This window comes from Symphalangus syndactylus, chromosome 3, assembly GCF_028878055.3.
Source record: "Symphalangus syndactylus isolate Jambi chromosome 3, NHGRI_mSymSyn1-v2.1_pri, whole genome shotgun sequence".
Taxonomy (NCBI): Eukaryota; Metazoa; Chordata; class Mammalia; order Primates; family Hylobatidae; genus Symphalangus; species Symphalangus syndactylus.
Window position 1 is genome coordinate 134,088,846 of NC_072425.2, and position 22,674 is coordinate 134,111,519.

Genomic DNA, 22,674 nt, shown 5'->3' on the forward strand with positions numbered 1-22,674 from the left:
TTACTAAGTGAAAAAAAGTCAATCTGAAAAGGCTACATGCAATAATGCCATTCTGGTAACATCAAAACTATGGAGACAGTAAAAAGATCAGTGATTGGCCAGGCGAGGTGGCTCATGCTTGTAATCCCAGCACTTTAAGAGGCCGAAGAGGGCGGATCACCTGAGATCAGGAGTTCGAGACCAACCTGGCCAACATGGTGAAACCCCGTCTCTACTAAAAATATAAAAATTAGCCGGGCGTGGTGGCGCATGCCTGTAATCCCAGCTACTCGGGAGGCTGAGGCAGGAGAATCGCTTGAACCCGAGAGGCGGAGGTTGCACTAAGCCAAGAGCATGCCATTGCACTCCAGCCTGGACAACAAGAGCAAAACTCCATCTCAAAAAAAAAAAAAAATCAGTGATTGCCAGGGACTGGGGAGAAGAAGGGATGAATAGGTAGAGCACAGGGAATTCTTAGGGCAGTGAAATTATTCTGTAGGATACTGTAATAATGGATATGCAACATTACAAATTTGTCAAAACTCTTACAAATGTGCAACACAAACTATGGATTCTAATGTAAACTATGAATTTTAGTTAATGTACCAACATTGCTCATCAATTGTAGCAAATGTACCACACTAATGCAAGATGTTAATATCAGGGAAAATTGTAGGGACAGGCAGAGATAATGGGGTATGTGGGATTTCTCTGTACTTTCTGCTCAACTTTTCTGTAAACTCTGAACTTCTCAACATAAAGCCTGGCCAAATGCTGTGGCTCACACCTGTAATATCAGAACTTTGGGAGGTTGAGGTGAAGAGATCGTTTGAGGCCAGGAGTTTGAGACCAGGCAGGGCTAACACAGTAAGACCTCATCTCTATCAAAAATTAAAAATTAGTCAGGCATGGTGGCACACACCGGTAGTCCCAGTTACTTAGGAGGCTGAGGCAGGAAGATGGCTTGAGCCCAGAAGTTCAGGGCTGTGGTGAGCTATGATCATACCACTGCACTCCTGGGCAGCACAGCAAGACCCCATCTCAAAAAATAGATAAAATAAAGCCTATTCATTAAAAAAAAAAAATTTAAGGTATTACCATTTGAGTCACACAAGAGAAGATAATGTCTGTTGTGTGTGTGTGTGAATGCACACGCATGTGGTAAAGCAATATATTCAAGAGGTTCAGAGTGCAAACTCTGCTTGGGCTCACTCTGGCTCTTCCACTTACTGGTTGTGTCACTTTGGGTAAGTTATAAACTTCTCTAAGTCTCGATTTCTTCACTGGCAAATTGGGGATAATAATCATCATGGAGTTTTAAAGATTAAATGAGTTCACAGATGTAAAAGCACTGACCAGAACAAATTAAGTGCTCAATAAATCTTAGTTCCCTGTAACTCAAAACAAGGTCTATGAACCCATAAGTCAACATTACCTGGGAGCTTGTCAAAATGCAGACTCTCAGGCCACTCCAGCCCTACTGAGTCTTCATTTTAATAAGATCCTCAGGTAATTGTTATGCATATTTAAGTTGAAAAGCACTGTATTCACTGGTATGATTATCATCAATCATAAGCTAGTCTTTGAAAATGTCAATAAATAAGCAGAAATATTAGAAGAGTCCAAATTATTATTTGCTGATATGTTACAAAAAAAGAGAATCAATTATAATAGTTAATGAAATTTTGAAACATATTCTAAAGATACAGTAATTAAAACAAAGTATAGGCACATAAATAAATAAAGAGTATATGTTAATATGACTGTTTCAAATAAGTGAGTAAATGATAAACTGTTAGGGCAATTGGCTATAGATTTTTTTTTTTTTTTTAATAAAAAAGTCAAGCCAGGCACAGTGGTTCATGCCTGTAATCCCAGCACTTTGGGAGGCCTAGGTGGGCGGATTATTTGAGGTCAGGAGTTCAAGACTAGCCTGGCCAACATGGTGAAACCACATCTCTACTAAAAATACAAAAATTAGCCGGGTGTGAACTCCACTGTGCCCAGCCTGCTATGTTATATTTTCAGTAGGAAATAGGCTAATATTTCAGCAGGCTAATATTTTCAGTAGGAATTACAAGCTTTCTGTTTTTCTCTCGAAAATTACTTAACCACAAAATATTATAACATTTGGAAATATATTCTCACGTTATCCAAATTTTCCTAAGAATTCTTAAAGTAAAAATATGTCAAATTTTGTCCTCCCCAAATGAGCCACTATGTGCCTTTCCATTGGCCCTCTGATCAAACCTAGTTCCAGTTTAGTTTCAACAATGAACCATCTAAGCCAGGAAAGAAATTTAACAACATAACACCAAATATCGGCCCAAAATGGAACCCATACGTCCAAAATATGCCTAATAGTAACAGACAACAATTGTTTAAAAGTAATTGCAAAGAAATACAGTAAGTCCAAATTCACTTTAGTTTCAATTCTGAATCATTTCTCAATCTCTCAACTGGAAAAAAAAAATTTAGCCATTTGTCACCTCTGACTAAATACAGGCTAAATGCAGGCTTCAGCCCCCAAATCACTAAGTGTGGAAAAAGTGCATGCCTTCAAGAAAACTGCCAATGGGAGGATTTTCCCAGAAAGAGTGGTTCACATACACAGTAGGAAAATCTCGTATAGGTAACTTGGCTACCAGTTTAATTCCCTCAACCAATTTGGAAACTAATGGAAATAAATGACTAAGAACTTAAATACATCAGACAGCATGGAAAAAAACATATGTATTAAAAGCACACAATGTGATTTAAGTTTGTTTTTAATTGCCTTTTGCTGAAGTTGGAATATTAAATTCTTTTGCTGCAGATAAATCAGAAATCAGCTTTACTGCTTTCCTATAATGTTGCACTTAGAAATGTTCAGCTGCTATAATGAATTACATGACTACTTAAAGGGGTTTCTTACTCCTTGTACAATATTTAAAAGAATGTATTACATGTATATCTGCCTTACACTAACTAATCTTCATATCATTAGACCTAAATTATTAAAGTGATAAAAACTACCTGTTATTGGAATTAAACACCCTCCCCTTTCTCTAAAACTGTTAGCTTCAATGAGTACCCACGTCTCAGAAGCTATGACCATAACTACACTGAAACCATAAATTAGTGAGGTTGGAATTCCCCCACAAAGGAGGGGGAAGATTCAATACCTTTTCTCATAGCTGTAACAGGCAATACTCTCTTGGTTTCTCAGAACCACTAAGTACGGCAGTCTCCTCTGTCCGATGTAAAGTCAGCTGCCAGGATATCTGTAACCAAACTGTAGAACCTAGTTTCCCTTTCTGAAAAGGTAAATAATCCTTCTGGCCTGATTTCCCAATAAAGATGTGAGTAAAAAGAAATTATCAAGGACAGCATACCCAGGCTTTAATTTCTTAATGAAGTTTCTTTTTTTTTTTTTAGATGGAATCTCACCCTGTTGCCCAGTCTGGAGCGTAATGGCATGATCTCGGCTCACTGCAACCTCTATCTCCTGGGCCTCAGCCTCCCAAGTACCTGGAATTACAGGCATCCACCACTACGCCCGGCTAATTTTTTGTATTTTTAGTAGAAGGGGTTTCACCTTGGCCAGGCTGGTCTCGAACTCCTGACCCTCAAGTGATTCGCCCCACTTCAGCTTCCCAAAGCTAGGATTACAGGCATGAGCCACCACGCCCGGCCTGAAGTTCCTTAAGATTCCCCATCTTATAAGAAAAAGACAAACCTTGTTGGAAATGTTAATACCAATAAGTACAAATTGCACACTCCATATCCCATATTCAGTCAGAAAAAAAAAAATTAGCCTTCAGGAACACTGATAACTTTATTATATGCTAATGAATACAGTATCAAAAACATCTAGGAGGCCGGGCGCGGTGGCTCACGCTTGTAATCCCAGCATTTTGGGAGGCCGAGGCGGGCGGATCACGAGGTCAGGAGATCGAGACCACGGTGAAACCCCGTCTCTACTAAAAAATACAAAAAATTAGCCGGGCGTGGTGGCGGGTGCCTGTAGTCCCAGCTACTCGGAGAGGCTGAAGCAGGAGAATGGCGTGAACCCGGAGAATGGCGTGAACTCGGGAGGCGGAGCTTGCAGTGAGCCGAGATTGCGCCACTGCACTCCAACCTGGGCGACAGAGCGAGACTCCATCTCAAAAAAAAAAAAAAAAAAAAAAAAAAAAAACCGTCTAGGAAAAGTACCCCCATTTAAGAGCACGGCATTAAGAATTCACAGAGGCTGCTCAGGATAAAGCCAGGTCAAAACTAAGGTCAAAATCCTTCAGGGTTTTCAATGTCAGGGTCATTCATGTACTGAGACTTAAACTTGAACCTGAGTGTAATTTGTCAGTAACTGCCAAGAATTTAAAAAAGGAAAAACAATAATCTAGAGTGCCTGTATTATCTAATTTATAGTAGACTTCATTAACACCAGAGAAACATCACAATTCCTATACCCCTACATCTTTTTAATTATCTCTTCAAGATATCTCAAATGAAAACAGCGTATTACTTATTGCCTCTCACTCTTAACTCCTTTTTCTTTATTCTTTGAGATTGCTGACTCAAAGCAATCTTGGGCAATAAAGACTGGTTCAGCATTCTTCCAACTCATCTCAAAAACATTTTACATTCAGTGGCAGTTCAGTCTTTAACCACAGATCACATTTCTTTTCTACTGATAAGCACTGTCACAAATCAGAATTAACAATACAATTTTAGCATATTATCTTATCAGACTTCATAATTCTCCACTGCTGCCCAGATCTTGATTTTTCAACTCTTATACCTACAACGGCTGCTTTTTAAAAAGACATCTTAAAACAGATCTTTCATTTAAGTTCTTTCTACAGCAAAGGCAGGGTAATTAGTAGCTAAATGGCTTACAAATTGAGCTCTCTTGAAACACTGAAAATATTACCTAAACTAATATATCTGAACTGTGCTTGATTTTTAATTGCTAAAATTCTCATGTTAGATAAAACTCAGGAATTGATCCCATAAAAAGTAACTTTGTCGGCCAGGCGGTGGCTCACGCCTGTAATCCCAGCACTTTGGGAAGCCGAGGTGGGCAGATGACGAGGCCAGGAGTTCGAAACCAGCCTGGTCAGCATGGTGAAACCCCATCTCTACTAAAAACGCAAAAAATTAGCTGGGCAAGGTGGCACACGCCTGTAGTCCCAGCTACTCGGGAGGCTGAGGCAGGAGAATTGCTTGAACCCAGCAGGCAGAGGTTGCAGTGAGCTGAGATTGCGCCACTGCACTCCAGCCTGGGTGACACAGCGAGACTGCATCTCAAAAATAATAATAATAATAATAATAATTTTGTCTCTAGTGATTCTTATCCAACATAAAATGAGACGTGGCTTGGCTTCTTCCCTTGCTCTGATAAACCCCAAACTACTTTATTATTTTAAAAAATGAAAGAACAAGTGAAGACTGGATTTTAAATTTTAAATATCAACTATTTTAAACAGTAAAATTAAAAGTCCATTAGTCTATTAGAATAATCACAGTAAATACATCATGTTAATAAAAGAAATGAATTTTTCATTTTTTTACAGCAAATCAGACAACTCAATAACTTTTGAAAATAATCCATGAAAACAAATGTTAAACCTGGCACTGTATTTCATTTGAAGGCATGGAAGCTTTAGAGTGACATAAGACAAAATATTCTATACAGCGGAGTTGATCAAAATGAATGCTTTTTTTTTTTTAACACAAATTTAGTATCTTTCCTCAATATCTTCAAATTTAAAAATAACTTTCATAAATTCATTGTTTTTTTTTTTGACACAGAGTCTCACACTGTCACCCAGGCTGCACTGTAGTGGCACCATCTCAGCTCACTGCAACCACTACCTCCAGGATTCAAGCAATTCTTCTGCCTCAGCCACCTGAGTAGCTGGTATTACAGGCATGCACCACCACACCTGGCTAATTTTTATATTTTCAGTAGAGACAGGGCTTCACTCTGTTGGCCAGGCTGGTCTCGAACTCCTGGCCTCAAGTGATCTGCCCACCTCAGTCTCCCAAAGCACTGCGCGATTACAGGTGTGAGCCACCAAACCCGGCCCATAAAGTGATTTTAATGAAGTTTATTCCCTGAGCCAATATTTATTTATTTATTTTTACTCCTATCAATCTAAAATTCCTGGCGTCTTATGCCAAGAAATCTGGTCTTCACTAGAATACTTTTTCTGTTCTTTTTTTTTTTTTTTTTTTTTTTTTTTGAGATGGAGTCTTGCTCTGTCGCCCAGGCTGGAGTGCAGGGGTGCGATCTCAGCTCACTGCAACCTCCGTGTCCGGATTCAAGGGATTCTCCTGCCTCAGCCTCCTGAGTAGCTGGGATTACAGGCACATGCCACCATGTCTGGCTAATTTTTGTATTTTCAGTAGAGACGGGGTTTCACCATGTTGGTCAGGCTGGTCTCAAACTCCTGACCTCAGGTGATCCACCTAACTCGGCCTCCCGAAGTGCTGGGATTACAGGCGTGAGCCACCGCACCTGGCCTCTAAAAACTCTTGCTCTTCAAAAGACATTGCTGAAAGAATGAAAAAATAAGCCATGGAATCGGAAAAAAAAAAATCTTTGCAAAGCGTAAAGCATTTATATAACACAGGACTTGTATCCAATATATATAAAGAATTCTCAATATTCAACTATAAGGAAATAATCCTTTTTTTTTTTTTTTGGAAAGACAGGGTCTTGCTCTGTCACTCAAGTTGGAGTGCCATGGCGCCATCACAGCTCACTGCAGCCTTAAACAGCTAGGCTCAAATGATCCCCCCACCTTAAACTCCTGAGTATCTGGGACTAACGGCACATGCCAATGCACCCAGCTAATTCTTAAGTTTTTTGTAGAGACAAAGTGTCGCTTGTTGCCCAGGGTGGTCTCGAACTCCTGGCTTCAAGTGATCCTCCCACTTTGGCCTCCCAAAGTGCTGGGATTACAGGCATGAGCCACCCACCGTGCCTGGCCAGCCCATTTCTTTTAATGAGCAAAAGATCTGAACAAATGCTTCACCAAAGAAGATACACAGCATGAAAATAAGTACATAAAAAGATACTCAATATCATTAGTCATTAGGGAAATGTAAATTAAAATCACAGGATACCATGACACAACCATTGGAACAGCTAAAATTTAAGATATATCATTTTAGCAATGGTAAGGATTTAAAGCAACTAGAACTCTCCTATCTCATATATTGCTAAAGAGAATATAAAATGGTACAGCAACTTTGGAAGACAATTTGGCAGTTTCTTTAAAAGTTAAACATAAACCTACCAACCATATGATCCAGCCATTCCACTGTAAGGTATTTACCTAAGAGAAATGAAAACATACATCTACGCAAACCTGTACGTGAAGTTCATAACAGCCTTATTCATAAAAACAAGAAAACCAGACACAATCCAAATGTTCATCAATAGGTGAATGAATAAACAAATCCTGTTACATCCATACAATGTAACTCTACTCAGATTACCACTCAGCAATAAAAAACAACAAACTCTGGTACAAACAACAATAAATGAATCTTAAACAAAGAATGCTGACAAAAGAAGAGTACATCCTAGATGAGGCCATTTATATGAAATTCCAGAAAAAGCAAAACTAATCTATGGTGACAACAAATCAGTGGTTTTTCTGGAAGTGGAGGAGGATGAGAATGAATGCAAACAGTGCTATTATAACTTTCTGAGAGACTGAATTGTTCTGTATCTTGATTGTATGGTTATTAAATGGGTGTGTATATTTGTCAAAATTCAAATTGTAAACTTAAAATGGTTCAATCTTATTGAATGTAAATTATGCCTCAATAAAGTTGGTTAAAAATATCAAAATGTGGCCAGGCACGGTGGCTTATGCCTGTAATCCCAGCACTTTGAGAGGCCAAGGCAGGAGGACACTGGAGGTCAGGAGTTCGAAACCAGCCAGGCCAACATGGTGAAACCCCATCTCTACTAAAAATACAAAAATTAGCTGGGCATGGTGGCAGGCACCTGTAGTCCAAGCTACTGGGGAGGCTGAGGCAGAATCGCTTCAACCTGGGAGGCGGAGGCTGCAGTGAGCCGAGATCGCGCCACTGCACTCCAGCCTGGGCAACAGAACAAGACCCTGTCTCAAACATCAATAAATAAATAATTTTTAAAAAATAAATATTAATTCTGGCCCCTGAATAACTTTAGGGACACTGTGGAAATAACAAATTTATGTTAAAAAGAATGTAAAGGCTACAAAGTCAAGTTATACTGTCTACGCAAAAGCCTGCAACTAAGAATACACAATATTAACATCAAACCAAATTAATAAATACTTAGGTAACTTAAGGGTCAAAAATGGTTCCCCACACCTCAAAAATGGCTCCTTAAGGTCTATAAGATCAAGCCCAAATGTCTCAACTAAAAGTTCATGTCCTTTATGAAATGACCCCATCCTACCTATCAAAAATATCTTCTGTTCCCCAATCCAAATTTATCTATTCTCCACCAAACATAGTATTTTCTCTCCCTGGAATGCTATCCCCACATTACCGTCAGCAATTCAACTTTCAATGTTGTTTAAAGATGATCCCAACATCCACCGGCCTAATAAAAAATGTCTTTGTGGCCTGGCATGATGGCTGACACCTGTAAACCTAGCACTTTGCGAGGCCAAGGTAGGAGGGTCACTTGAGCCCAGGAGTTTGAAACCAGCCTGGGCAATATAGCGAGACCCTATCTCTGAAGTAATACAAAAATTAGCTGGGCATGGTGGCGCATGCCTGTAGTCCCAGCTACTCAGGCAGCTGAGCCCAGGAGGCTGAGGCTGCAGCGAGCCCAAGCGGTTGAGGCCACAGTGAGCCATAAATGCACCACTGCACTCCAAACTGGGTGATACAGCGAGACCCTGTTTCAAAAGAAAAGTCTTTGGTTATTCCTAACCCAAAATGTTCTTTCCTTTCTCTAGAATTTCTTCTGTTTGGCCAGAACTATAAAATATGGCACATAATTTTAAACCATATTTTCCTATTCTCTAATTATGTTTTGCTTTTTAAATCTTATTTCTTCACCTATAAGGAGGAAGAGCCTTAAAGATGGGTAGTATGACTCCTACCCTGTTATAACTTACCACACTGCTGGGAAAATAGCAGGGCTTGTTCTCTCAGTGATGCTGCACTACAGATAGATTGAAATTTAAGGGGATGAAAATCTAAACTGCATTCCCATTTGGAAACATCAGCATGAATCTATGGCTTTACTTGCCCATCTAAAATTAGAGAGAAAGAAGATAAAAGGGTAGGCTTGACAATTCTGCCAGTTCTGACAGTTGTTAAGATTTTTTTTGTGTGTGGTGTTTTGTTGTTATTTATGGAAATTTTCAAACATATACATAAGTAGAAAGAAATAATACAATGTGACTCTTGTACCCATCGGCCAGCTTAGACAGTTATAAATAAATACATGGCCATTTGTATCTATACTGCTGACCACTTCTTCCTTTCCCCCAGCAAATCTCAGACATATTCCGTCATCCATATGTATTTCAGTATATATTTCTAAAAGGTAAGTACTTTTTGTTTGCAATATGACCACCAAACTACTACCCCATCTGAAGAGAATAATTCCTTAACATCAGATACCCAGTCAATGTTCAAACTGCCCCAATTATCACATAATTTTTTTAGCAACTGGTTTGTTCAAATCACCATCTAGAATTATTTCAGAGGGAAATAACGGTTTCCTTGTCTCCTGCTCCGTGGTCTTTTACCCCTTCAATTTCATATACTTACCTTCTTAATTTTTAAGTGTAGGCAAAAGAGCATTTCCTTCCCCCAGTACCCTCTATTCTCCTTCTTAATAAAGAATATATATCCCTTCTTATTTCCAATATTGAAATTTGCCATTACCTCAGAGCTTTTAGCACATTCAGAAAAACATTTAAGTCAATCACATAGCCTCCCTCCTTCACATTTAAGTTGCCACATTCATTTACTACTCAGGAAGAGTTTTGATCTCTAACATCATAAAATGTAAATAATGTTGGCCCATTAAAAGATTATTTTCCATTTCTAAAAATCTTTATGAGAAATTCGATTTTGATCTTTAAGTTATTACATTATCCGCTTCCCATTTTAAGTGAGTTACTTTTAACACTTCATGAACTAAGGCATAGTGATAGGGCATTTAAGCCCAAAAGATTACAGCATGCTACTAAGAGATCAACATTAGGTTAGCTCTATCCCTTAGTCATGAAATGCATCCCTCATTATAATGTCACAAGGAGAACTAGATGAGAAGCTATGCAATGGTAACCTCAAATACAACCCCTTCACTAGAAAATAATATAAATGCAAATAGCAAATCAGTAAGGTAATTTCCACTCATTTTTAGCACAGATTAACAGAAGCAGATAAATATTAGGCAAACAACTAGAAGGAATTTTTTTAAAGGGATAATCTGCCAGGCATGGTGGCTCCTGCCTGTAATCCCAGCTACTCAGGAAGCTAAGACAAGAAGATCACTTGAGCCCAGTAATTCAAGGCTGCAGTGAGCCATGACTGTGCCACTTTATTCCAGCCTGGATGACTGAACAATACCTTTTTTTTTTTTTTTGAGACGGAGTTTCGCTCTTGTCTCCCAGGCTGGAGTGCAATGGCACGATCTCAGCTCACTGCAACCTCCACCTCCCGGGTTCAAGAGATTCTCCTGCCTCAGCCTCCTGAGTAGTTGGGATGACAGGCGCCTGCCATCACACTGGCTAATTTTTGTATTTGTAGTAGAGACAGGGTTTTGCCATGTTGGCCAGGCTGGTCTCGAACTCCTGACCTCAGGTGATCCACCTGCCTCTGCCTCCCAAAGTGCTGGGATTACAGGTGTGAGCCACTGCACCCAGCCCTTTTTTTTTTTTTTTTTTAATGACGAAGTTTCACTCGTGTTGCCCAGGCTGGAGTACAATGGTGCAATCTCAGCTCACCGCAACCTCCACCTCCCAGGTTCAAGCAATTCTCCTGTCTCAGCCTCCCTAGTAGCTGGGATTACAGGCCCCCGCCACCACACCTGGCTAACTTTTTGTCTTTTTAGTAGAGATGGGGTTTCACCATGTTGGCCAGGTGATCGACCCGCCTCGGCCTCCCAAAGTGCTGAGATTACAGGCGTGAGCCACTGCTGCCAGCCCAATCCCATTTCAAAAAGAAACATAAAATAAAACAAAATAGAAAATAAACTAAAAAGCAAGGCATTATCTCATCACTACTTCTAAGTCCCAAGAGCTATTAGTAACTTCAACATTCAGCAGGGCAGACTGAATCAAAACCTTTGGGCTCAGTATTGCAAAGAACAAAAAAATAACATGACAGTCTCTGTCCTTAAGGAACTATACTCTAGCCGGTAAAACAAGATATTTAAACAATTAGCCCACAGTATGAGAAATTATATCAATAAATGCTAAATTGTATGAATCAGATTTAAAGTAGCATAGGTCAAAGGGATGGGTTTGCAAGGGCCAAAGAAGTCAAAGGACTACGTGAAGATCGGGCCTCCACTGAACCTTGAAGGCGGGGCAGACTAGATAAGTAACACTAGGACAGACTGCGAACTCATAAGCACAGAGGCCATGCCTCTCTCTCTTGCTTACCAACGAATCCCAATGTCTGGCACAGCGCCTGGAACACAGTGACACTCAAATATTTGTAGATGAAACAAGGAGAAATAGAAGGAAGAAGGGGAAGAAAAAGGGAGGGGAAAAGAGAAATTCCGAGAGTTGTTGTTTTGTTTTGTAAGACAGGGTCTCGCTCTGTCCCCCAGGCTGGAATGCAGTGGTGTGATCATGTTCACTGCAGCCTCAACCTCCCAGGCTCAAGCAATCCTCTCACTTTGCCTACTGAGTAGCTGGGACTACAGATGTGTGCCACCATGCTTGGTTTATTTTTTTTTTTTTTTTTCAAGAGAGACAGAATCTCCCTATGTTGACCAGGCTGGTCTACAGCTCAAGGAATCCTCCCACCTCAGCCTTCCAAAGTACCGGGATTACAGGTGTGAGCTACCACACCCAGCCAAGAGTTGTGTTTGTTTGTTTGTTTTAATGAAAGATTAAACGTGGCAATATAATGAGGCAGTGAGGAAACACACACTGGTGAAAAATAAGGTAAAACAGGTAGAATTAACTCAAATCATTAATGGTTTTAAAGTTCACCAAATGAGGTTTAAAATTTAATCTCAAATACTAAAATGACTATATCCGCAGCCAGGTGTGGTGGCTCACACCTGTAATCCCAGCACTTTGGGAGGCCAAGGTGGGCAGATCACTGGAGGTCAGGAGTTCGAGACCAGCCTGGCCAACATGGCAAAACCCCACCTCTACAAAAAATACAAAAATTAGCCAGGCCTGGGGGCATACAAAACTTAGCCAGGCCATGGGTAGGAGAATCGCTTGAACCAGGGAGGCAGAAATTACAGTAAGCCAAGATCATGCCACTGCACTCCAGCCTGGACAAGAGCGAAACTCCATCTCAAAAAAATAAAAATAAAAATAAAATAAAATAAAATGACTGTGTCCAAAAAGCATATTGTTACATTTCCGCTTTTAAAAACTACTAACTAAAAGTGTAAACAGCTATTTTTACTAAGATGGCTATTCATCTTTTAATATTACCGGGCAAACCTGGAAAATGTGCTAACATTTCTCCGGAGGCGAACCCATACCACTGGCTAATACATATGAATGCTTTTGTCCCTAATATTTTTACTATCTGAAAATGTGACTGGGTTATCACTAAGGTCATCCTCTTTGGTAGTTGTGTAATCAAATGGCTGAGGCTTACCACAATTAAGGCAAGAGACAAGAGAATGTAACCCAGCACAAAGCCAGTGACTAATGCTGAGTCACAGTTTCCAAGTGATTATTTAAGCAAAATGTCAACCTCTCATACTAACAATTCCCTACAACGGTCGTTGAAAGTAGATCAAAGGTATTATCCAAAAAGTATACATCAGTATTTTGCAGGATAATGCTAATGGATTGAGGCCAATAAAGTCTAGTTGGACCTAGCATTTATAAGCCCAAATTTGCTAAGTCAAGGAGATTCTTACCTCCTCAAACTTTACAGTGGGAGAAGAATTCATGATTATGGTGATCTCAGCATACATGGATCCTCCAGATAACATCCTCTTGCCAAAAAGTTCCAGGTCCTGGCTACCAGCTACAGTCTTCAGTGGCAGCTATATAATCTCAATATAGAAGGACTTTAGAAAGAAAAAACTAATGAGGGAAGGGAGCATTGGAAATTTTATCTTAAGGCTCTACATATGCACAGCAAGTGCATTACTTAAATTATATACACATTCATCATGAGTTTGCGAGCTCTCAACATCTCCAATGCTCATTTTCCTTAGCATTCCTTCTACTCTTTCAGCCCAAATCATACATAACAGACAAGTGTCTGGTTACATGCTAACACTCATCCATACTCATACTTTCTGGTTATGTACAGCTGTGATTAGAATTCTACTGTCCAATTTTGATGCCTAATACCTGGTATCATGGAAAGAACAAGAGCCCTGGAGTCATACAGACCTACTTATAAATCTCAGCTCTACCACTTACAAGGTAAAGAACTTTGGACAAGTTACCTAAGCGAAGCTCAGTTTTCTCAATAGAAATTAGGTATAACAATAGTTACTTTGTAAAAAGCTGTTGAGGGCTAGCAAGAATTATATGAAGTATACAGAACATAGGAGGATACTTAGCATACAGCAATTAAAATGGAAGTCTATTGACCAGACCTACACACAGGTTTCCAAATAGTATTAACTATATAATGAAAGCATGAATCAGCTTCACATGTCCTTGTCTCCCTACTCCCAGTTGTAAGATGACTTAACTACTCCTCCGGAGGAAGAAGGCTCTTTCCCAGTCCTCAGTCTCAAGCCAAAATTGACTAACATTACAGCTATCTCCTTACCATTAATATGTTTGCTACCACAGCTGCTAAGAAAATTTTATGTTTTCACTATGGCCTATGTTCTTGTTTTATGGTCTTGACCAATATTTTTAAGAGACAGGGTCTTGCTCTGTTGCCAAGCTGGAATGCAGTGGCACAATCATAGTTCACTGCAGCCTTGAACTCCTGGGCTCCTACCTTATCCTTCCAGGTAGTCCAGCCTCCTTAGCAAATCATGAATGCTGTTTCACTCCCAGTCTATTCTGGGGAGCTCTGACAGTCCCCAGCTTCTCCAGAACTACCACTCTTTGGCTTACCATACTACTGTACTCCAAGATGGCAATCAAACCATAGTGCTCTGCCAGTGCCTAAGTGCCTTTATGTCCCTGTAACAGGCTGATGTTCAGCTCCACTTACTCCTGGCAAACAGGGTCCCGATTTCTAGAATGCCAGATACATCCCTATCTCAAGCTTGCCCCACCTAGGTCTACTTCCTCTTATTCTCCCACCCCCACTTCCCTACAGCCCCACAACAGTATATGTATTTTGGGTAAAGTAGACAGATACTCAAATAGGAGTCAGAAGACCTTGGTTCTACCTCTACTTCTGCCACTTTACTGGTTATGAAGGGATAAAATGTTGTACTTACCTTACAAGAAGACTCAAATAGACATTTATGAACATGTTCTATAGATATATTATTATTATAAGTATAGCAAGTTTCTATTATGACAATATTTACTTGTCAATATAAAACCCTAACATATTTTTTTAAATCCTCTAACATTGTTTTATTAGCAAAAGCTTAGAAACAACTCAAGGCCAGGCGTGGTGGCTCACACCTGTAATCCCAGCACTTTGGGAGGCCGAGGCAGGTGGATTGCCTGAGGTCGGGAGTTTGGGACCAGTCTAGCCAACACGGCGAAACTCTGTCTCTACTAAAAATACAAAAAAAAAGTTAGCCAGGAGTGGTGGCATGAGTCTGTAATCCCAGCTACTGAGGGGGCTGAGGCAGGGAAATTGCTTGAACCAGGGAGGTGGAGGTTGCAGTGAGCCAAGATTGCGCCATTGCACTCCAGCCTGGGCGACAGAGCTAGACTCCGTCTCAAAAAAAAAAAAAAAGAAAAGAAACAACTGAAATGAAATGTCTAAAAAATATATATAATACATCCTTTCACTGGAATACCACATAGCTTTTTTTACATTAGATACGAGAGCGAAAAAAGTAAGATGCAGACTATTGTATATTATTTACTATAATTTGTGTTAAAAGAGGAAGCAAGTAGTAGATATTTACATTTACTTCTATACACATAAACTACCTCAGGACATATAAGACACAGATAATATTGACTGCCCCTGGGAAGGGAAATCTGGATGATCATGGGGTATGTGTGAACAGGATACTTTTCACTGTATTCCACTCTTCTTTAGCTTTTATGATTTTGAACCTAATAGTTCCCTGAATGAGGTAGGCATAGCATCTCTTCATACAACTATAAACCTGAGAAATAAGCTGAACCATTAATGAGGATGACAGCATATCTGACAACTCATTTCCTGGGCCGGCCTCAAACTCACAATTACCACCACCTAAAACAAACTACATTCCCTTCTGTGATCTCACCAAGTAACAAGAGTTAATTTATTCCTTCTAGGCAAACTTCCTGACTTGCTATATGTATCTATGTGCTATGTATGTCCACATTCTATGTTGTTGATACTCTTTTTTTTTTTTTTGAGGAATCTCGCTCTGTTGCCCAGGCTGGAGTGCAGTGGTATGATCTCGGCTCACTGCAAGCTCCGCCTCTCGGGTTCACGCCATTCTCCTGCCTCAGCCTCCCGAGGAGCTGGGACTACAGGTGCCCGCCACCACGGCTGACTAATTTCTTTTTTTTATTTTTAGTAGAGACGGGGTTTCACTGTGTTAGCCAAGATGGTCTCAATCTTCTGACCTCGTGATCCACCCACCTTGGCTCCCAAAGTGCTGGGACAATTACAGGCGTGAGCCACCAAGCCCAGCATTTTTTTTTTTTTTTTTTTTTGAGACAGTTTTTTGCTCTTGTTGCCCAGGCTCGAGTGCAATGCACGATCTCGGCTCACTGCAACCTCCACCTCCTAGGTTCAAGCAATTCTCCTGCCTCAGCCTCTCTAGTAGCTGGGATTACAGGCGCCTGCCACCAAAGCCCGGCTAATTTTTGTATATTTAGTAAAGACGGAGTTTCACCATGTTGGCCAGGCTGGTCTTGAACTCCTGATCCTGGGTGATCCGCCCACCTCAGCCTCCCAAAGTGCTGGGATTACAGGCATGAGCCACTGTGCCCGGCCAGTTATTGATACTCTTAAAACTTACTGTTGCAGGGTTCCATCAGAAGCCTTGGAAGAGCTCTCTAAATCACAACATTTCCTACCTTCAGGGCCTGTTGAGGATCCATTCCAATGCTAACTTTTCTGAACCAAAGACTGAGTTCTGCCTCTTAATCACTCAAGATTCACCACAGGAACCCAGCGAATCATTAATTTGAACTCCAATGGTTAAATGAGCATATTGCAGACCATCCCCCTATTTACAGAAGAGTAAATTACGTTAATTTCTTCAGTTTAGCAGAAAGGCACTCTTCCTAAACCTTTCAGAATAACTGTTATTTACCAATTTACCAAGGCAACATTCTCCGAAAATAAAATTTTAAATTATATTGCCTTAAGCATAATTTTTTTTTTTTGAGATAGACTCTCACTCTGTCGCCCAGGCTGGAGTGCAGTGGCGCGATCTTGGCTCACTGCAACATCCGCCTCCCGGGTTCAAGCATTTCTCTGCCTCAGCCTCCCAAGTAGCTGGGATTACAGGCACCCGCTAATTACCATATCTGGCTAATTTTTGCATTTTTATTTTGTATTTTTAGTAGAGATGGGGTTTCACCATATTGGCCAGGCTGGTCTTGAACTCCTGACCTTGAGATCCACCTGCCTCGGCCTCCCAAAGTACTGGGATTACAGGCACGAGCCACTGCGCCCGGCCGCCTTAAACATAATTTTAATTATTCTGGAATGAGGCCAGGTGTGGCTGCTCATGCCTATAATCCCAGTGCTCTCGAAGGCCAAGGTAGGATAACTGCTTCAGGCCAGGAGTTTGAGACCAGCCTAGGCAACAAACTGAGACACTGTCTATACTAAAAATAAAACCACTGGCAAATGCAGTGGTGTGTGTCTGTAGTCCTATCTATTCAGGAGACTGAGATGGGATGATCACTTGAGCCCAGGAGTTTGAGGTGACTGTGAGCTACAATCACACCACACTGCACTCTAGCCTGGTCAACAGAGCAAGACCCTGTCTCTAAACAAAACCAAGAAACCATTCTGGAATGACATGACAGGACATGAAACACTGCTCAAAACAGCAGCTAATGCTACCTCCATTCTTGCTCCCTATGGCAAGCAGGTTATTTTTGGACCTAGCCTATGAAGCAGCACTTTGTTGACTATGAGCTTCATCCTCTGAATATTCCTTTCACATTCAACCTTGGTCCTCGCTTTCTGGTGCAGAGCTCCAAAACCTCAATGGAATACATAATGAAATGTTGGGTTACTTTAGGGCAAAAGGTTAAGCCTACAAAAGCTTTCTAATTGGGAAATCTCTTCCATGAAAGCATACAGAAATTTGCTGACTCTTTCTTTTCCTAATAGCTGTTTGCTTTCTTTGGAAAAAATCTTCAGTCAAACACAAAAGCCAACTACCTAGCAAGACTCAAATACAGACAGGTGTTTTGCAAGCAGAGTAAATCTCAAGGGTAACAAATCAACGAGAGATAATATCTACTAATAAGCTGCTTATTGCTGTGCTGGGAGAGTTAACTGCCTAAAAATCTCTCAGTTAAGACTAGCATTGAAGGAAAAAAAAAATTTAATACAACTAAAAGAAAAACAAGCTCATTTTCTACCCAGAGAAAATGTGCAAAGGGAAGAACCCCTGTAAGTCAACTATTCTGCTACATAAAAACCTTTTATTCCAGAGTTATTTTCAATGTCACTTAATTCCAGGGTGGAGACTAATGGTCCCAAAAAAACCTGTGTGTGTATGTGTGTATTTTTCTAGCTTAATAATTCTAAATCCACGGTTAGGCTTTTTCAGGAAAGTCTGAAAGGCACAAAACCCCTATTATGCTTTCTGAGAACAGAATGGGTAATCATGTGAAAATACATTTGTAAATTAGCAGTTATCTAGAATAAACAATTTCAATTGCAAAGAAAGCAAGGATTTTATCACATTAGGCATGCCTTGTTCCATTAGCTCAGTTCCCTAGACCTTAAACTCCTCTAACGCTCACAAGACCCTGAAGTTGGTTCCTACATGAGAAAGACATTACAGAAAATCCCGAGAATGCTCTATTTCAGAGTTTAAGAATTTCTGATGTTCTACAGAGAAAGGAGGCTACACTAAAGAAAAAGAAAGTGATTATTCAGCAATGTTATCTGAATTTAACGCAAGTCACATCCAATGAATCAGTCAAATACTGCATGCCACAGGAAAGTAACGTGTCATGCACAAGGTGGGAAGATCAAGGTGGCTAAACTGAAATCTGCATAACACCTTTTTTTTTGAGACGGAGTCTTGCTCTGTCACCCAGCTGTAGTGCAGTGGCATGATCTTGGCTCACTGCAACCTCCACCTCCCTGGTTAAGCAAGTCTCCTGCCTCAGCCTCCCAAGTAGCTGGGATTACAGGCCTAGCTAATTTTTTTGCATTTTTAATAGAGATGGGGTATCACTGTGTTGGCCAGACTGGTCTCAAACTCCTGACCTCAGGCAATCCGTTCGCCTTGGCCTCCCAAAGTGCTGGGATAATAGGCGTGAGCCACCACACCCGGCCTGAGAATTGTCATATTTTTAATTAAATTAAAATTGTCATATTTTTAATTTAAGCCGAAATCTGCAAAACACTTTTAAGTAATGTCTTTTCCATTATCTGCTTCGATATCAGTGGGGTGCCAACACAATTATCTCGATACCTTTTCTGCCACCTATCCCTCTGTGTATTTTGCATTAGAAAACTGTGAGAAAAATGTTGCTTTTCTAGAAATGCCCAAAGTTATAAAATGAGAGTTTTTTAAAAGACACTAAAGAGGTCATGCCAGAATTAAGTATGATATCCTAAAAAAAAACTCTTTACACCAAATAAGACCCCAAAAATCATTTCTGCTTTGCAGGCTGACCTTCAGAATGGATTAAGTGTTTAATTGTTAAGTTAAATGAATGTTTCCAAAGGTATAGCAAAAAGTTTAATAAAGGAGATTATAGAGCTTCCCAAACTGTGGTATAATATATTTAAGAGTGCTTAAACCTGGCCTCCCAAATATACTTTAAGTTGTATAAAGCTATCATAATTAAAGCTGTACAGTATCAAAGCAAGAAAAGACAGCACACTCAATGGATTAGAGTTCAGAAATGTACCTAAGTATCTATGGGGATTTTGTAAATGATAGTGTTGCTTTTTAAATCAAGAAGGAAAAGAGCAATTATGCAATTAATTGTGTCAGGAGAAGCTAGAGACCTGGAGAAAAACCTAGACTCATTTATTCAATAAATGGAGGGCCTATTACAAGGCAAGCACTATGCTAGACACTGAAAATAAGAGCAAGGGAAAAACAAAACAACACAATACATTGCCCTCATGGGACTTACATTCAAGTAGGAGGAAGCCATTAATAATCACAAAAATAAATGTAAATTTACAACTCCAATAAATTCTACAACTCATCCCCTATCTCATTTGGTTTATATCAAAATGCATTTCATATGAAGCAAAGATTTACATTTAAAAACAAAACCATAAAAGTAGTTTAAAAAATGGGTAAATATTTTTATACAGTTAGAATTTTAAAAACCAAGCCATAAAGAGAAAAAAAAACAGAAAAATCTGACTATAAGAATAAAAGCATTTTCATTTTATATTAGACACACACGCAAAGTCAAAAGACAAAGAAAAATATCAGTAATATATTTTATAAGGTAACTAATTTCCCTAATATTAAAAAGCTATTACAGGCCAGGCACAGCAGCTCATGCCTGTAATCCCAGCATTTTGGGAGGCTGAGACATGAGAACTATTTGAACTTGGAAGGCAGAGGTTTCAGTGAGCCAAGATTGCACCACTGTACTCCAGCCTGGGTGACAGAGTGAGACTCCATCTCAATTTTTTTTAAACATTAATAATAATAATATAGCTATGACAACTGATGAATAAGAAAAAGCCAAAAGCCCAATAGAAGAGTAGACAAAGCAGAAAGACAACCAACAGACAAATTAAATGATGCTCAAATGCACTAATAAGTAACTACAAATAATAAAATGACATTTTTTCACCTGTCAGATTAATTCCCTAAAAAGGCTATTTGCCAGGGTTAAAAAGAACAGAAAAATCACTGTCATACACTCTCAAGCTGAGTGAAGTGGCATGGCCTTACTTGGAGGGTGATGTGGCAACATCTACATGATTTTAAGCACTCATACTTTGATCCAGGCATTCCACTTCTAGTAAATTATTCTATACGATTACCAAGAAAATGAAGACTCTGACTTTAAAAGAAGATCAGAACATTGTATATATCATGATGGAAAATAATACATAACTTTTGGGATGTTGACTCTAGGTCACACTAAATAAAACTTGGATTTTTTAAAGTGCTTTTGAATAGTAAATACTGCAATAGCAAATAAATGGAATAGAAAAAAAAACACTAGCACAAGTGTGCAAATATAAATGTGCAGAAACAACTTATGTAAAATTTGTAATTAAAACAATAAAATCTGGGCCGGGCATGGTGGTTCACACCTGTAATCCCAGCACTTTGGGAGGCTGAGGCAGGGGGATCACTCAAGGCCAGGAGTTCGTGACCAGCCAGGCCAACATGGTGAAACCCCGTCTCTACTAAAAATACAAAAATTAGCTGGGTGTGGTGGCGCACACCTGTAATCCCAGCTACTTGGGAAGCTGAGGTGGGAGAATCACTTGAATCTGGGAGGCAGAAGTTGCAGTGAGCCAAGATCATGCCATTGCACTCCAGCATGGGTGACAGAAAGAAACTCTGTCTCAAAAAAATTAAACAAAATCTAGAAACAACCCTAAAATCTATCAATAGGCTACTATGTAAAGTATAGTATATCCATAAAATAGAATACTCTGCAGCCATTAAAATGATTGAGACAAGGACAAAGTGTACTGACATGGAATAATGTTGGAGATACACTATTAAATGAAAAAACAAGTAGCAAACTAGATTGTGGTATGTTCCCTTTTTTAATTAAAAAAAATTTTTACCATGTGAATGGGAAAAAATCTGGTTATAAATAGTTAACAATGTTTTCTCTGGAGAGATGAGGAACTTTCACTTTCTTTGTTATACATTTTGTAAGGTTTGATTATTTTGTAAGACACATGTATTAGAGAGGCAAATACATAGACAGACATTTTTAAAGTCTTTGAGGCTAGAGTCCGGGCGCGGTGGCTCACGCCTGTAATCACAGCACTTTGGGAGGCGGAGGCAGGCAGATCACAAAGTCAGGAGATCGAGACCATCCTGGCTAACATGGTGAAACCCCATCTCTACTAAAAATTACAAAAAATTAGCCGGGCGTGGTGGCAGGTACCTGTATAGTCCCAGCTACTCGGGAGGCTGAGGCAGGAGAATGGCATGAACCTGGGAGGCGGAGCTTGCAGTGAGCCAAGATGGCGCCACTGCACTCCAGCGTGGGCGACAGAGCGAGACTCCGTCTCAAAATAAATAAATTAATTAAAAAAATAAAGTCTGAGGCTAGAAAACGTCCTGGGAAAGGGAGAGCTATATGAAAATGGGAGAAAGTACAGAATGAGCACAGAAGAAAATAATCTCAATAAAACATATAGTTTCAGAGTTAAAACAACCATATAAATTAAGAAACCAGAGAATCAAAATTAAAGACATTTGTGCTGCAAACAACACTACCAAGAAACTGAAAAGACAACCCACAGAATGGCAGAAAATATTTGTAAATCATGTATCTGATAAGGGACTTGTATCCCAAACATAAAGAACTCTTACAACTCAGCAATAAAAAGACAAATAATCCAATTCAAAAACGAGCAAAGGATGTTAATAGACATTTCTCCAAAGGAAATACACAAATGATCAACTGGCACATGAAATGAAGCTCACTACCATTGTTCATTAGGGAAATGTAAATCAAAACCACAATGAAATACTTCTTCACATCCACCAGGATGGCTAAAATCAAAAAAAAGAAAATAAGTTTTGGATGTGGACAGAACAGAAACCCTCATACATTGCAGGTAAGAATATAAAATTGGGCAGCTACTTTGGAAAACAGTTTGGCAGTTGCTCAAAAACTTAAACAAGGAGTCACCACATGACCAAGCAATTCCACTCCTAGGTATATGCCCAAGAAAAAATGAAAACGTGATCACACAGAAATTTATACACAAATGTTCAAGACCATATTATTCATAATAACCAATAAGTAGAAACAATGTCCACCAATTCATGAATTGATTTTAAAAATGTGGCATATCCATACAACAGAATATTATTCAGTCATTAAAAAAATGAGATTCCAACATATGCAAGAACATGCATGAACCTTGAAGGCATTACACCAAGTGAAAGAAGTAAAATACAACAGGCCACCCGTTGCATAATTCTATTTATATGAAGTGTCCAGACGACGTAATTCGATAAAGATTAATTTGTGGTTGCTTAGGGCTGAGAAGAGAGGTTGAAGA

The 22,674-nt window shown here is 39.6% G+C and overlaps 1 protein-coding gene across 9 annotated transcripts in view; it reads right to left on the reverse strand.

Moving 5' to 3' along the window:
* The window catches only part of SIK3 (SIK family kinase 3), a 272,964-nt gene that overhangs the window by 234,445 nt on the left and 15,845 nt on the right, over nt 1–22,674 (reverse strand). The window contains exon 1 of one of the 9 annotated variants that reach the window (XM_063635535.1): nt 13,052–14,563. The exons of 7 other annotated variants lie outside the window; for them this stretch is intronic. Coding sequence is in view for 1 of the 2 variants with exons in the window: in XM_055273250.2 (XP_055129225.1) it covers nt 13,052–13,126 (75 nt within the window). In the remaining variant the exon portion in view is untranslated. Of the gene's footprint in view, nt 1–13,051; nt 14,564–22,674 lie in introns of those variants that run through there. One more of the 9 variants, XM_055273250.2, reaches the window with a different exon arrangement.